A 17,052-nucleotide genomic window follows, 5' to 3' on the forward strand; every position below is an offset into this window, starting at 1 on the left:
GCCTAAGTACACCCTAAGCCTAAGCCTAATCATTTTTTTATTATTTAAAATGTCAAATGACCGCGATGTATGTGACCAGTACTATTCAACGCTTATAAATTAATTAAGTTCAAAATATCTATTTTTTTAATGTTTTGATATTTCTTAATTTTTCAACATTTAATTAAGATTAAATTTGATAATAGTAGGGTTTATTTTCCAGTTTATTATGCAAAAATTCTTACAAATTATAGGATTTTCATATAAATCAATTTTAAATTTAAATTAAAAATTAGCATTAATTGTAAAAATGAATTACATCTATGACTAATTAAAAATTTTATTATTTTCACGAGTGAAATTTTAATTCAAAACTCAATTCTTAAAGTTTATTTAATTATTTATGCTGATCAAATGACCACAATGTATGTGACCAGTACCTGTGCAATGCAAACAAATTAATCAATTAAGTTCAAATTATCTAATTTTTTAAATGATTCGATTTTTTTTTAATATTTCAACATTTAATTAAAATGATTCTTTGATATTGCTAGAATTTATTTTATAGTTTAATATACAAAATCCTAACAAATTATTGAATTTTCATAAAATTTGAAATAAGAATTGATTTCAATTGTAAGAATGAATCAAAACCGTGATAAATTAAAAATTTCAGTTTATTTTGCCTATCAAATATTAATTAAAACTTAATTTTTAAAGTTTATTTTATTATTAATGTTTGTCAAATGACCACACCGTAAATAACTAGTACTATGGAACGCTTATAAATTAATCAGTTAAGCTCAAATTATCTATTTTTTTTTTTTAAACAATTGATATTTATAATATTTTAACATTTAATTAAAATAAATTTTGACAACACAGGGATTCATTTTACTTTTTAATATACAAAACTCTAATAAATCATTAAATTTTCAGAGAATTTGATATTTAAATTTGAAATAAAAATTAATTTGAATTGTAAGGATGAATTAAAACCGTGATAAATTAAAAATTTAATCAATTTCGCTAGTCGAATATTGATTGAAACTTAATTTTTAAAGTTTATTTAGTTATTTATGCTGATCAAATGAGCAACCGTAGATGACCAGTACCTGTGCAATGCATACAAATTAATCAATTAAGCTCAAAATATCTAACTTTTTTTAATGAATAATATATTTTTTAACAGTTTTAACATTTAATTAAAGTAAAATTTGATATTACTAGAAATTATAGAAAAAAGTCTAATATACAAAAAAGGTTTTGATTCATTGCAAATCATAAAACTTTCATAAAATTCTATCTTAAGCTTTCAAACAAAAATTAATTTTAGCTGCAGAAATGAATTAAATCTACGACAAATTAAAAATTTTATTAATTTTGCTTCTCAAATATTAAAAAAAGCTTAGTTATTGAAATTTATGTTGTCAATTGACCACACCGTAACTGACCGTTATCCATGCAATGCATAAATTTAATCAATTGACTTCAAAATAACTATTTTTTTTTAATGAATTGATATTTCTTAATAGTTTTAACATTTAATTAAAATCAAAATTGATAAAACTAGAAATTATTTCCTCGTTTAATATACAAAAACTCTTGGAAATTAAAAAAATTTTCACCATAATCAATTTTTAGATTTGAAAAAATGCTTAAGCCTAAGCCTAAGCATTATTTTATTATTTAAAATGTCAAATGACCACAATGTATGTGACCAGTTCCCGCACTATGCGTATATAATAATCATTTTTTTTTTTTTTTTTTATTAAATGATATTTTTTAATACTTTAACATCCTTTGAAATTAAATTTTGATAATAGTAGGACTTCTTACCTAATTTAATATGCAAATACCCGTACAAATTATGGGATTTTTATAAATGTATTATTTAAATTTGAAACATAAATTAATTTTAATTGTAAGAATGAAATAAAATCGTGAAAAATTAAAAATTTAATTAATTTTGCTAATAAAATATTGATTGAAACTTAATTTCTAAAGTTTATTTTATTATATTTGCTGGTCAAATGACCATGGTGTGTGTGACCAGTATCCATGCAATGCATATAAATTAATCAATTAAGTTCAAAATATCTATTTGTTTTAAGGAATTGAAATTTTTCAATATTTTATCATTTAATTAAAGTAAATTTTTGGTATTATTAGAATTTATTTTATAGTTTAACATGCAAAATTCTAATAAATTATTGTTTTTTCATAAAATTTAAATTTTAAATAAAGATTAATTGTAATTGTGAGAATGAATTAAAACCGTCAAAAATTAAAAATTTAAATAATTTTGCTAATCAAATATTGATTAAAACTTAATTATTAAAGTTTATTTTAATATTTATGCTAGTCAATTGACCACAATGTATGCGACCAGTATCTATGCAATGCACACAAATTAATCAATTAAGTTCAGAATAACCATTTTTTTTTTTTTAATGAATTGATATTTTAAATAATTTAACATTTAATCAAAATTAGTTTTTGATATTGCTGGAATTTATTTTGTAGAATGATATGCAAAATTCTAGTAAATTAATGAATTTTCATAAAATTTAAATTTTAAATTACAAAATTAAAATTAATTATAGTTGTGAGAATAAATTAAAGCCGTCATTAATTAAAAATTTAATTAATTTTGCTAATAAAAAATTGATTAAAGCTTAATTATTAAAGTTTATTTTATTATTTATGTTGCCAATTGACCACACCATAAATGACCAGTACCCATGCAACGCTTATAAATTAATCAATTAAGCTCAAAATATCTAACTTTCTTTACGAATTGATATTTTTTAATAGTTTTAACATTTTAATTAAATTGAAATTTGACAACACCGGCATTTATTTCATAGTTTAATATGCAAAAACTTTTACAAATTGCACAATTTTCTTTAATTATGGTATTTAAATTTGGAAAATAAATTAATTGTAATTGTAAGAATGAAATAAAACCGTGACAAACAAAGAATTTAATTAATTTTGCTAATAAAATATTGATTAAAAGTTATTTTTTAAAGTTTTTTTTAATGTTTTATGCTGACCAATTGACCACACCGTGATTAACCAGTACCTATGCAACGCTTATAAATTAATCAATCAAGTTCAAATTATCTAATTTTTTTAATGATTTGATTTTTTTTTAATATTTTAACATTTAAATAAAATGAGTTTTTGATATTGCTAGAATTTATTTTATAGTTTAATATACAAAACTCTGACAAATTATTGAATTTTCATAAAATTTGATATTTAAATTTGAAATAAAAATTAATTTCAATTGTAAGAATGAATTAGAACAGTGGCAAATTAAAAATTTAATTAATTTTCCTCCTAAAATATCATTCAGAACTCAATTTCTAAACTTGATTTTATTATTTTTGCTGTTCAAATGATCACAATGTATGCGATCAGTACCTATGCAATTGGTCAGCATAAAATATTAAAAAAAACTTTAAAAAATAACTTTTAATCAACATTTTATTAGCAAAATTAATTAAATTCTTTGTTTGTCACTGTTTTATTTCATTCTTACAATTGTAATTAATTTATTTTCCAAATTTAAATACCATAATTTAAGAAAATTGTGCAATTTGTAAAAGTTTTTGCATATTAAACTATGAAATAAATGCCGGTGTTGTCAAATTTCAATTTAATTAAAATGTTAAAACTATTAAAAAATATCAATTCGTAAAGAAAATTAGATATTTTGAGCTTAATTGATTAAATTTTATGCATTGCATTGGTACTTTTATTTACAATTGGTCAATTGATCAGCATGAATAATATAAATAATCTTTAATAATTAAGTTTTAACCCATATTTGATTAGCAAAATTAATTGAATTTTCAATTTGTGACGGTTTTAATTCATTCTTACAATTAAAATTAATTTTTATTCCAAATTTAAATATCAAAATTTAACAAAATTCAATATTTTTTTAAGGTTTTGTATAATAAATTATAAAATAAATTCCAGTAATGTCAAAAATTTATTTTAATTAAGTGCTAAAATATTTAAAAATATCAATTCTTTCAAAAAAAATAGATATTTTGATATTGAAAAAAAATAGATATTGAAATATATAAATTAATAATAAAATAAACTTTAGAAATTAAGTTTTAATCAATATTTTATTAGCAAAATTAATTAAATTTTTAATTTTTCACGATTTTAATTCATTCTTACGATTAAAATTAATTTATATTTCAAATTTAAATAATACATTTATAAAAATCCCATAATTTGTACGGGTGTTTTGCATACTAAACTAGGTAAGAAGTCCTACTATTCTCAAAATTTAATTTCAAATGATATTAAAAGTATTAAAAAAAATCATTTAATAAAAAAAACCAAAATTCGAAAGATTTATGTTATTCAGCTATTCTTTATTTATTTTTTTGACTTAACAAAGTTTAATTGCAATATTTTAAGTTGAAATTTTGTGAAATTTATTAATATTGCTATATCAAATAAAAAGAGAAACAGAAACAGAAAAATTAATACAAAATAATAAACTATGGAAATAATTCAAAGAATACTAATACTTCATTAATTAAATTAGAATTAAATTGGTATAAATACAAATTATGAAATGGAAATTAGGATAGAATGTTGCAATTATTTTTCAAAAAATAATAAAATTAAAAAAAAAAAATGCAATATTAAATACATTGTGTGATTGATTCAATGGAAAAACTAATTGTATGTCAAGTGTAACTAAAAAATTCTCATAATTTAAATTTAATTAATTTATACAGAAAGTTATTGATAAGAAGTTGAATTGAATTAATTGATTGAATTTTATGCGTTGCATAGGTACCGGTAACACAAATCGTGGTCATTTGACCAGCAATAATAATAAAATAAACTTTAGAAATTAAGTTTTAATCAATATTTTATTAGCAAAATTAATCAAATTTTTAATTTTTCACGATTTTAATTCATTCCTACAATTGAAATTAATTTATATTTCAAATTTAAATAATGCATTTACAAAAATCCCATAATTTATACGGGTATTTGCATATAAAACTAGTTAAGAAGTTCTACTATTATCAAAATTTAATTTCAAAGCATAAATTCTAATAATACCAAAAATTTACTTTAATTAAATGATAAAATATTGAAAAATTTCAATTCCTTAAAACAAATAGATATTTTGAACTTAATTGATTAATTTATAAGCGTTGCATAGATACTGGTTACAACATCGTGGTCATTTGATCAGCATAAATAATTAAATAAACTTTGCAAATTAAGTTTTTATCAATATTTGATTAGCGAAATTGATTAAATTTTTAATTTATCACGGTTTTAATTCATTCTTACAATTAAAATTAATTTATATTTCAAATTTAAATAATACATTTATAAAAATCCCATAATTTGTACGGGTATTTTCATACTAAAATAGATACGAAGTCCTACTATTATCAAAATTTAATTTCAAAGGATGTTAAAACTATTAAAAAATATCATTTAATGAAAAAAAAAATTGATTATTTTATACGCATAGTGCGGGAACTGGTCACATACATTGTGGTCATTTGACATCTTAAATAATAAAAAAATGCTTAGGCTTAGGCTTAGGCTTAGGGTATATTTAGGCTTAGGCTTAAGCATTATTTCAAATCTAAAAATTGATTTTGGTGAAAATTTTATAATTTGCAAGAGCTTTTGTATATTAAAGGGAGAAAAAATCTCTAGTTCTTTTCAATTTTGATTTTAATTAAATGTTAAAACTATTAAAATTAGTTATTTTGATCAATTCGTTAAAAAAAAATTAGTTATTTTGAACTCAGTTATTTAATTTTATGCGTTGCATACGTAATAAGAGAATAAACTTTAATAACTAAGTTTTTTTTTTTAATATTTGAGAAGTCAAATTAATAAGATTTTTAATTTGTCGTAGATTTAATTCATTTTTGCAGCTAAAATTAGTTTTTGTTTGTTTTTAAAAAATATCAATTATTATTAAAAATATCAATTATTATTTTGAACTCAATTGTTAAAATATCAATTAAAACTATTGAAACTATTAAAAAATATCAATTCATTAAAAAAAAATTAGTTATTTTGAAGTGAATTGATTAAATTTATGCATTGCATGGGTAACGGTCAGTTACGGTGTGGTCAATTGACAACATAAATAAGAAAATATACTTCAATAACTAAGCTTTTTTTAATATTTGAGAAACAAAATTAATAAGATTTTTAATTTGTCGTAGATTTAATTCATTTCCGCAGCTAAAATTAGTTTTTGTTTGTTTTTAAAAAATATCAATTATTATTAAAAATATCAATTAAAAAAAAAAAAAAAAAAAAAAAAAAATATCAATTAAAAATTAAAAATATCAATTATATCAGAAAAATATCAAAAATAAAAATATCAAACTTTTTTTCTATAATTCCTAGTAATATCAAATTTTACTTTAATTAAATGTTAAAACTGTTAAAAAATATATATTAATTAAAAAAAGTTAGATATTTCGAGCTTAATTGATCAATTTATATGCATTGCATAGGTACTGGTCATTTACGGTTGCTCATTTGATCAGCATAAATAACTAAATAAACTTTAAAAATTAAGTTTCAATCAATATTCGACTAGCGAAATTGATTAAACTTTTAATTTGCCACTGTTCTAATTCATTCTTACAATTGAAGTTAATTTTTATTTCAAATTTAAGTGTCAAATTTTATGAAAATTCATTTATTTATTAGAATTTTGCATATTAATCTACAAAATAAATTGTGGTAAATATCAAAAGCTAGTTTTAAATAAATGTTAAAATATCGAAAATTATCAATTAATTAAAAAAAATGGTTATTTTGAGCATAATTGATTAGTAGCAAAATGATATTTTAGGAGCAAAATTAATTAAACTTTTAATTTGCCACTGTTCTAATTAATTCTTACAATTGAAATTAATTTTTATTTCAAATTTAAATATCACATTTTTTGAAAATTCAATAATTTGTCAGAGTTTTGTATATTAAACTATAAAATAAATTCTAGCAATATCAAAAACTCATTTTATTTAAATGTTAAAATATTAAAAAAAAAATCAAATCATTAAAAAAATTAGATAATTTGAACTTGATTGATTAATTTATAAGCGTTGCATGGGTACTGGTCATTTATGGTGTGGTCAATTGGCAACATAAATAATAAAATAAACTTTAATAATTAAGCTTTAATCAATTTTTTATTAGCAAAATTAATTAAATTTTTAATTAATGACGGCTTTAATTCATTCTTACAGTTAGAATTAATTTTTATTTCTATTTTAAGTATCAAAATATAGGAAATTTGTACAATTTTGCGAAATGAATACATGTATTGTCAGATATTATTTTAATTAAATGTTAAAATATTTATAAATATCAATTCTTAAAAAAAAAAATGGATATTTTGAACTTAATTGATTAATTTGTGTGCATTGCATAGGTACTGGTCACATACATCGTGGTCATTTGATCAGCATAAATAATTATATAAACTTTAAGAATTGAGTTTTGATTAAAATTTCACTCGCGAAAATAATAAAATTTTTAATTAGTCATAGATCTAATTCATTTTTACAATTAATGCTAATTTTTAATTTAAATTTAAAATTGATTTTTAAGAAAATCCTATAATTTGCAAGAATTTTTGCATAATAAACTGGAAAATAAACCCTACTATTATCAAATTTAATCTTAATTAAATGTTAAAAAATTAAGAAATATCAAAACATTAAAAAAATAGATATTTTGAACTTAATTAATTTATAAGCGTTGAATAGTACTGGTCACATACATCGCGGTCATTTGACATTTTAAATAATAAAAAAATGCTTAGGCTTAGGCTTAGGGTGTACTTAGGCTTAGGCTTAAGCATTATTTCAAATCTAAAAATCAATTTTGGTGAAAATTTTATAATTTGCAAGAGTTATTGTATATTAAACGTGGAAATAACTTCTAGTTTTATCAATTTTGATTTTAATTAAATGTTAAAATATCGAAAATTATCAATTAATTAAAAAAAATGGATATTTCGAACTTAATTGATTAATTTGTGTGCATTGCATAGGTACTGATCGCATACATTGTGATCATTTGAACAGCAAAAATAATAAAATCAAGTTTAGAAATTGAGTTCTGAATGATATTTTAGGAGGAAAATTAATTAAATTTTTAATTTGCCACTGTTCTAATTCATTCTTACAATTGAAATTAATTTTTATTTCAAATTTAAATATCAAATTTTATGAAAATTCAATAATTTGTCAGAGTTTTGTATATTAAACTATAAAATAAATTCTAGCAATATCAAAAACTCATTTTATTTAAATGTTAAAATATTAAAAAAAAATCAAATCATTAAAAAAATTAGATAATTTGAACTTGATTGATTAATTTATAAGCGTTGCATAGGTACTGGTTAATCACGGTGTGGTCAATTGGTCAGCATAAAATATTAAAAAAAACTTTAAAAAATAACTTTTAATCAATATTTTATTAGCAAAATTAATTAAATTCTTTGTTTGTCACGGTTTTATTTCATTCTTACAATTGCAATTAATTTATTTTCCAAATTTAAATACCATAATTTAAGAAAATTGTGCAATTTGTAAAAGTTTTTGCATATTAAACTATGAAATAAATGCCGGTGTTGTCAAATTTCAATTTAATTAAAATGTTAAAACTATTAAAAAATATCAATTCGTAAAGAAAATTTTGAGCTTAATTGATTAATTTATAAGCGTTGCATGGGTACTGGTCATTTATGGTGTGGTCAATTGGCAACATAAATAATAAAACAAACTTTAATAATTAAGCTTTAATCAATTTTTTATTAGCAAAATTAATTAAATTTTTAATTAATGACGGCTTTAATTCATTCTTACAGTTAGAATTAATTTTTATTTCTATTTTAAGTATCAAAATATAGGAAATTTGTACAATTTTGCGAAATGAATACATGTATTGTCAGAAATTATTTTAATTAAATGTTAAAATATTTATAAATATCAATTCATTAAAAAAAAAAAAATGGTTATTCTGAACTTAATTGATTAATTTGTGTGCATTGCATAGATACTGGTCGCATACATTGTGGTCATTTGGCCAGTGTAATTATTAAAATAAGTTTTAATAATTTTAAATATCAATGGACTAAATTTATCTGCCTTCTCTAAAGGAGAGGGAAGATTCACTTTATTGAAAATGAAGTGCAGATTCTCAACACTGTTGATCCTTGCATTAACTTTGACCTTTACAATGAGTTTCTCTTTTATGTATGGTTGAATAAACTCAGTAAATTTCCTGCATGTTCCAATCATTCTTTCCGTTGAGTTTCACACATGATTGTACCTTGTAAATGAGCTACTTATAGACATTTTTGATAAATTTGATGACCACCGAACCAAAAGTAAAACTAAACCATAACAGAAATCAGATATAGGTGCTGATAAGAAGTATGCATGGTGTGACGTAAAACCTATTTGCTGCAAGCATAATGAGCCAAGTTCAATCTGCTTTGAGTAGTAATCTTCTGTGTATTAGTAACCTTGTCTTTCTTCTGTTTTTCAATTATTCTATCTATATTGTCGCTGAAAAATTTGCCTAACTTAGGAAATATTTCTTTTGCTGCGATTTTATAGAAACTACTGCACGAATGAGTTTGACTAAGTCAGCAAAAAAAAAAAAAAAAAAAAAAAAAAAAGTTCTTTTAGTTTTTCTAAGCTACTGGGTTCAGATTGAGATAGCCTCCGTAAATTTTGGCACTCAGTTTTAACTTTGGACAAAGGATTTTACGGTCAATGGAAATAGCACTGTTGCTTTTATGCATCCTCTCTATTAACTTTAGCTGTCAACTATCACCTTTCTTTTTGTTACTAGGAGTACGTGTTTATGCTAATGATTCTTTTATTATATTGTGGGAGATAGTCTCATGTCTAATTTCTTCTAGAAGACCCATTTGTTCAACTTTATCTTCTACGTTTAGTTGACTCTGATCTAGTACTTATAGCGTATTCTCAGTATTCTTCAATCTATGTAATACTTTTTATAGAAACTTGTAAAATTTCGTATTTGTTCATTTTTTTTTTAGAAAATATCTGTTTAATATCGTAACAGATTAATAATAATGTTAAAAGTATATTTACTTAAAGCACAATAAAAAATTGTGCCTTTACCGGATTTTTCTACTGAAAATCTAGCATTTTATTAGAAAATTAAATTGTAAGACTGTAGAAAAGGTATTCAGTGTTTATTTTTCTTGACTGTAATGCAATATAGAGAGATTATTAAGTACTAAAATTAAAGTTACGCACTATTTAAAATTTATGGAGGTTTCGTAATGCACTGCTTAGACCTGGTTGTTTTGATCCACACATTACTATTTGTTTGCCCGATATAAAGAAGATATTTAATACATATATAAAGAAGATATCAATAGCACCAGTGAAGACAGTTGCGAGAGGGACACCTGGTTTTGGGGGGGAGAAGGGGAGGGGGTAGTGACCTAGTAAATTTAGTGAATGAAAGAGCAGAAATAAGAAGACTGTTACTATGGGTAGCTTTGAATATGCACGTAATGATGGGCTGGAAAGACGGTCTCTAGTGACGACTCTGAGAGGATCCGAATACCAAAAGCTATTGTGCAACAGTCGAACTCAGAGTCTTCAAATGGCAAACTTTCTGCGTTTGCACACACCCAATTAAAATTAAGCTGATTTGAGTTTATGGCTTTATTACGTCCTCTACTTAGCATGTTTTGATTTATATCACATACTGTAACCTGAACACTCGGTTCTCTTCTTACTATTCTTATTGCTATGTCTCCCAATTTTGACGACTTGGTGTCTTTGCCAGGAGTTGGAAGAAAGAGTGCTAATGTATTTTTAAATTCGGGACTTGGCATTCCAACATTGGCAGTTGATACTCATGTTTTTAGAGTGAGCAATAAAATTGGCCTTGTGAAAGAAAAAGACGTGTTCAAAACAGAGAAATCTCTTTTAAATGTAGTTCCAAAAAAATACCTACTCTATGCTCATCACTGGCTAGTTTTACATGGTAGATATGTTTGCAAAGCACAAAAACCCTCGTGTAAAACATGCATCCTGTTGATAATTCAAGCCAGCCAATAGCATACTCCCCATTTTGTTTAACTATGGACGCAAGATCATTGCTGTTTTTATCCTCTAATAGCGAATCTTCAACAATTGTTCCTGGAGTTACAATTTGCACTACATCACGTTTTACTATAGATTTATAGCCCCTGCTTTTTGCTTCATCAGCAGTTTCTAACTGATCGCAGATTGCTACTTTGAATCCTAAATCTATTAACTTATGAAGATAAGATTCACTACTATGCGCTGGAACTCCACACATTGGTACCTCTTGCCCATACAAATTACCTCTCTTAGTTAGTACTATATTCAGCAACTTCGCAGCTTTAATAGCATCATCAAAAAACAACTCATAAAAATCTCCCAGCCTATAAAATAACAGATGATCCTGATATTGAGCTTTTAGGTTCAAATATTGCTCCATCAAAGGAGTATTTTTTTCTCTTACGAAGTTCATAACATTTTTAAATACGTTGCGTTAGCAATAGCTTCAACTTTATTATATGGATAACATAGAATTTACATAGGAATACTTTATACTATGCAAAGGCAATACTACTATTTTTTTAGAAAATTGTGCATATGCAATAGATCTGTGGTAGCCTCTTCTATAAGCCATAACTTATAACTAAAATTATATAGAATTTTGGCTTTTTGAAAAGCCCAAACTGCCATTTGCGGAAGGTATACATGTAATCTTTTTGCCAAATTGAATCACAGCGTAGAAATAGCAACCAGAGAAAAAAAACAGAAACCCTTGCCTATTTCTATCTTTGGGCAAAATTCCCTATTTTATTGTGAAATGGTGTACCTTTGAATTGTATAGCAAACTGAAAATACTTTTTTAATATTTTTATCAACAAATTAAGTAATTTACATATTATTCGCTAGTAGACAAAATTGTTCAACAGTTAAGTTTTTTGGACGCTCCCCTATTAACTCTGGCGATTTTAAATCACCGAAGTTACATGCTATATCGTAGTCATAGCCAATCTTCATCTCACTTCCCTCTCCAGCGACAACAGAGACCTGATTAGCAAAGGTTGATTTACTAAATGAGCCGATAAAACCAGAAACAGTAGAAGGAATTCAATATTTGCAATGAAAGACACCCAGTTGTTGAAGTTAACGATAAGTTCATTGCAAATAGCATCAATTTGTCTGGTATACATCTAATTACTGGCCCTAATATGGCTGAAAAAAGCACTTTCTTGAGGCAAAACGCTCTCATTGCAATTTTAGCTCATATGGATTCATTTGTGCCAGCAGATAGTGCACATATTGGAGTGAATGATAAGATATTCAGCAGGGTTGGCGCAACGGATAATATAAAGGCTGGTTATTCCACCTTCATGGTGGAGATGATTGAAACAGCAACCATAGTCAACCAAGCAACAGACCGTTCCTTGGTAATACTTGATGAAATTGGTAGAGGAACAGGAGTGTATGATGGCTTATCTATTGCTCAGGCGGTAATTGAACATATTCACAATGTAAATAAGTGCCGCGCTATCTCTGCAACTCATTATACTAAAGTAAGCAAATACTTGAAAAGTGTCAAGTGTTTCTGTGTGAGAATAAAAGAATGGAAAGAGGAGGTGATCTTTCTACATGAAGTAGTTGAGGGCGTTGCAGATGAGTCATATGGAACACTCGATGCTAGTACACATAGGGAAGCATTATTGCTGCTTAAGGAAAGCTCCAATGATTTGATATATAAACACAAAGTTATGAAACAAGCATTCTCTTCTTCAGCGGACAATCGTAGTTTTAGTCAGAGCAAATTGAACATTGAAAATTATTTACTAAAAAAAAAAAAAATAAAATTGATGTGGAAAACGAATGAATTACTTTGCGAAGTGTAAAGTAAGTTTAATTGAAAAGATAAATAAAATAATCTCTAATATGGTAATAACTACAGCCAGTGCAGTAGCAGAGGTTGAACGAATGTCTATTTTGTTGAGCCAAGTAAAGCATGAAACTCTACTAACAATGCAAGTTCTAAACGAGCATAAGCCCCATTCTAATGCACCTTTACACCACTCATGGATAAAACCTACAGTAAGTATTGCAAGAAATATCATCATAGACCAAAATCCACAATAGCTTATTTTAGATAAAGAAATAGCGCAAGGAAAAAGAGAAGCAATTTCTAAGTCAAATATCATAAATAATACTGAAACTAAATAAAACTTAATGTCAAAATTTTTTCTTGCTCTTGATAAAGGGTTAAAACCGCACTCATATGTAGAAAGTTTTTCACTATCTGGTTTGCTTATTGCAAGAAACATAGGCAATACACCCAAAGCAAGAGATAGTATAATTGACACGCAGATAAAAATTGCTATAGCTAAATATTCACTCATTTAATAAAACTCGTAGAAAGCAACACTACAAATTTACATGCTTTCCTAATCTTTTATCACCTAAAATATCCATATGAAAGTGCGGCACAACTTGTTCCCCGCTTCACCGCAGTTAGTAACTAATCTATATCCTGTTTTTTTCTAGGTTATATTTATAAGTTATCTCTCTTACAGTTTTAAAGAAGCCTACTATTTCCTCCGCAGAAGCTTTAAAAATAAAATCATCATATGAAATATATTGACTTTTCGTTACAACTAAAATGTGAAATGGTGCATCAGGATACTTATCGTAAAATGCCAAGACATCCTCATCCTCATAAACCTTCTTGCAACTCACCCCTTAATATTTGAGCAAAGATGTTATTGCTATCATAGTATTTATTGCACATGCTTTAGAGGCACGACCACCTTTTTCTCTTCCTGGGTTCAGAATAGGTGTAGATGAAGGGCTCTCCATTTTACTGTTAGAGACATCTCCTTCAAAGCGTAGCCTTCTGCCCTTTATGTCCCCTACCAGATGTTTTACCTTTACCACAACCAATACCTCTAACTATTAATTTAGGCTTTTTTTTCTTCAATAATTCAGTAAATATAGAGTTTAACTTTATAACATTATTCATACTTTACCTGTTTCCGACTACCTCGCCAATCTTTTTACTTCTTTTGCTCGCTACTTGACGAGGAGATAACATATTATCAAAGACCTGTACATATAATACTGCACATATAACGTTATGAGGATTATTCGATCTAGTAGATTTAGCTACTACATCTTTTATGCCCAACACCTCAAAAACCGACCCAATCGATCCCCCAGCAATAATGCCTGTTCCAGCTCTAGCTGCTCTTAAAACTATTTCACCAGAGCAAAATTTAGCCTTAATATCATGGTGCAAAGTTCTACCTTCACGTAAATACACTCTAATCACCGATTTTTTTGCAGCATTTACAACTTTTATCCTCCTATAGGAGAAATTAATGCAAAGCATTACTTATAAATTCTTTTACAGTTTCATAATTATTAGTTTCGCAGCGGTTGTAACATAATTCACTATTTTCTTTTGGTATTTTTATGTTAACTGTAAAATTCTTTTCTTGAGAAAGGCAGCTAACAAGCAGTTGTTGTCAGTAAATCTTCAGCTACAAATATTTAAGAAATCCACCAAGTAAGAAAAAGACAAAAGAAGCCCTAGTTAATATCTATTTAAAAACACTAGCGTTTTTTTATGTTTTAAATACTTAATAATCGCGACTTAGTTGTTTTTTATTGCAACTAACCTTTAGTCATAAATGTGTGCAATAGTCCATTTTTCACTGCAAATAAGTGATTTACATCAAAACTAGTTTCCTTCCATATGTACGTAAATCCATTTTTTTAAATTCTCTTTTATTTTTGCAATTGCATTATCTTTACTTAATTGTTTCCTTATCGATTGCACTTAATATTTCTTTCCACTGTTCATATTCCATTGTCATCCCTTTTTAAATAATGTTTTAATTATCGTGGATTACGACAAAAAAGCCAACCCATTTTTTTTTTCTTTTTTTGAGAGGAACGATTGAAATCTGTCGTTGGTGAATTGTTACGCTACATGAATGAATGGGAGACAAGCATCATGATAAAATTAGTTAAATTTTTAATTAAATGAGAAAGGCAAAAGAAACCCTGCTTAATATCGAATAGATATTAATATCTATCAAATGCACATCAACATTTCAGTCTAATCATCGCTCTCTGTTCCACCAACTCCTGAGTGGATTTCAGTATTATCTGCTCCATCAGTAAATAAGAAATTTGTTTCTTTACGCTTAACTAATTTCTCTGATTTCAGTAATTCATTTTCAATTTCAGAGAAAAACTCTTCATCGTTTTCATCAATAGTGGATTTCATTAAACTGATAGCATCGTTATAATCACTTTCTAGCTTTGAAAATGACTCTATATCATTCTTAATTTTAGAATATTCTTTTAAAATTCTTGTCCCTCTTGGCTGTTTTGCCATAGATTACCATCCACAGTTTGAGACTACAACTTTTCGAGGCGCAATTTTGACACCTCCTGACAACAGAAATAATCAGGAGGTGTCAAAAAAATTTTAGCTAAGTTCTGAAAATACTCAAGGATTTTTAGATAAATTTTCATTATGCTTTAATATATTTATTATTAGTATTTATTATTAGCGGCAATAACAGTACACAAAATAGAAATTTAACCATATAATAGTTAAATAATGATAAATAATTGAAGGAAATTTTAAATTATGAAAGGAAGATAGATCCTTCAGAAACCTAGTACCATTTTTAGGACTTGCAGGTTCTGATACTCTAGCTGGAGTGATATCTATGTGGCATGGTAATAGCTCTCATGCTGCAGTATTTGATAACAATAAAGATTTGATAGATTTTTCAAAAGCAAGAGCATTTGGCTTTGAAATGGCTAGCTTACTGAAAGATCCCGTTGCTCTGGGGTTGGTCTTGACTTATTATTTCACAGGATTAGTATATCTCTTGATGGCACTCCATCTATTATCGTCCTTAATGAGGTATGGACATTAATATATAATCCTCTTTTTGCATCTAAGATAAAGGACTAGTTGAAAGTGATGAGAAAATTAAATGCCTTTGTGGTTTTTGCTATTCAGAGCGTTGAAGATGCAAGCAAAAGTACTATTAGTAATATAAATGTACAGCAAACATCAACACAGATTTTTTTGTCAAATCTAAAAGCTACTAGTGTCTACCAAAATGTTTTCATGTTGACTGAACGCGAGTACATACTAATCAAGCACACAGATCCAAGTACTAGATTTTCCCTTGGTCAAACAAGGGATTAATGCTGTGGTGGCGAGAATAGACTTAAAAGGTTTAGATGATATAGTCAACACATTATGGACGTGCAGAGAGTGTCATACTGTTATATTAAAAGAAGTCGGGGAGGATCCAAAAGTATGGTTGGTTTTTTATTTTATCAGAAGTAAAAAATGTTTAAGACTGAGCTGTCATTACGGTATTTTTACTAGATATAGATTTTTCACTCTCATGTGCAGTACTTGCAGACAGAGTAAGTGGCACTGATAAGACGAAATTGTTAGCAGATTTAGTTCTGTTGCTAGCATTATCATGCCTCTAACCCTGACTGTCGGACTTTGAAAACAGTTGCAGCTATTGCAGGAATAGCAATTACCGTGGTTAAAATCCCTTCATATCTAGTTCAAAATTTCAAATATGATTTGTTAGCTACGTCCATAACGTTTCACGGTTCATGTACCATTTGCGAATTTCCTTCTTTTAAATTTTATGAAAACTGCTATCCTCTCTATGATTAGACTGATCGGAAAGCAGAGTTGACGGCGTAAGCGGACGTGAGCAGTTAAGTTAGAAAGTATAAATTCTACCGAAACTTCTTCGAACTAAAATAAAGACAAGCTTTAATCTCATTTACCTGAATAACACAAAGGAAAGTACAGTTTCGGAAACAAAAATATTACTGTGAACTATGTTAATGTTATTTCTACATGTATTTCTATTAAACGACCATGACCAACGTCTCATTCTTATCGAAATCATCATCA

At 26.0% G+C, this 17,052-nt stretch overlaps 1 protein-coding gene and 13 pseudogenes across 14 annotated transcripts; 6 read left to right on the top strand and 8 right to left on the bottom strand.

Moving 5' to 3' along the window:
* Window positions 1-9,128: 9,128 nt before the first annotated feature.
* Bm18291 lies at window positions 9,129-9,521 on the bottom strand (annotated as a pseudogene). Its single transcript has one exon. A coding segment is annotated over exon 1 (393 nt).
* Window positions 9,522-10,344: 823 nt separating this feature from the next.
* Bm18292 lies at window positions 10,345-10,614 on the top strand (annotated as a pseudogene). The gene has a single exon. A coding segment is annotated over exon 1 (270 nt).
* Bm18293 lies at window positions 10,613-10,828 on the bottom strand (annotated as a pseudogene). Its single transcript has one exon. A coding segment is annotated over exon 1 (216 nt).
* A 1-nt stretch (window position 10,829) lies between these two features.
* Bm18294 lies at window positions 10,830-11,108 on the top strand (annotated as a pseudogene). The gene has a single exon. A coding segment is annotated over exon 1 (279 nt).
* On the bottom strand, window positions 11,089-11,526 carry Bm18295 (annotated as a pseudogene). The gene has a single exon. A coding segment is annotated over exon 1 (438 nt).
* A 485-nt stretch (window positions 11,527-12,011) lies between these two features.
* On the bottom strand, window positions 12,012-12,203 carry Bm18296 (annotated as a pseudogene). Its single transcript has one exon. A coding segment is annotated over exon 1 (192 nt).
* Window positions 12,197-12,763, top strand: Bm18297 (annotated as a pseudogene). Its single transcript has one exon. A coding segment is annotated over exon 1 (567 nt).
* On the top strand, window positions 12,305-12,827 carry Bm17115 (Uncharacterized protein; the record flags this gene model as incomplete). Its single annotated transcript, XM_043082810.1, has 2 exons — window positions 12,305-12,649; window positions 12,750-12,827. 2 exons carry the CDS (start codon window positions 12,305-12,307, stop codon window positions 12,825-12,827), a joined length of 423 nt encoding a protein of 140 aa, XP_042938744.1.
* Bm18298 lies at window positions 12,770-12,916 on the top strand (annotated as a pseudogene). The gene has a single exon. A coding segment is annotated over exon 1 (147 nt).
* A 216-nt stretch (window positions 12,917-13,132) lies between these two features.
* On the bottom strand, window positions 13,133-13,480 carry Bm18299 (annotated as a pseudogene). The gene has a single exon. A coding segment is annotated over exon 1 (348 nt).
* Window positions 13,481-13,508: 28 nt separating this feature from the next.
* On the bottom strand, window positions 13,509-13,817 carry Bm18300 (annotated as a pseudogene). The gene has a single exon. A coding segment is annotated over exon 1 (309 nt).
* A 289-nt stretch (window positions 13,818-14,106) lies between these two features.
* Bm18301 lies at window positions 14,107-14,442 on the bottom strand (annotated as a pseudogene). Its single transcript has one exon. A coding segment is annotated over exon 1 (336 nt).
* Window positions 14,443-15,186: 744 nt separating this feature from the next.
* On the bottom strand, window positions 15,187-15,468 carry Bm18302 (annotated as a pseudogene). The gene has a single exon. A coding segment is annotated over exon 1 (282 nt).
* Window positions 15,469-15,721: 253 nt separating this feature from the next.
* On the top strand, window positions 15,722-15,970 carry Bm18303 (annotated as a pseudogene). The gene has a single exon. A coding segment is annotated over exon 1 (249 nt).
* Window positions 15,971-17,052: the final 1,082 nt, after the last annotated feature.

This window comes from Brugia malayi, assembly GCF_000002995.4.
Source record: "Brugia malayi strain FR3 genome assembly, contig: Bm_011, whole genome shotgun sequence".
Taxonomy (NCBI): Eukaryota; Metazoa; Nematoda; class Chromadorea; order Rhabditida; family Onchocercidae; genus Brugia; species Brugia malayi.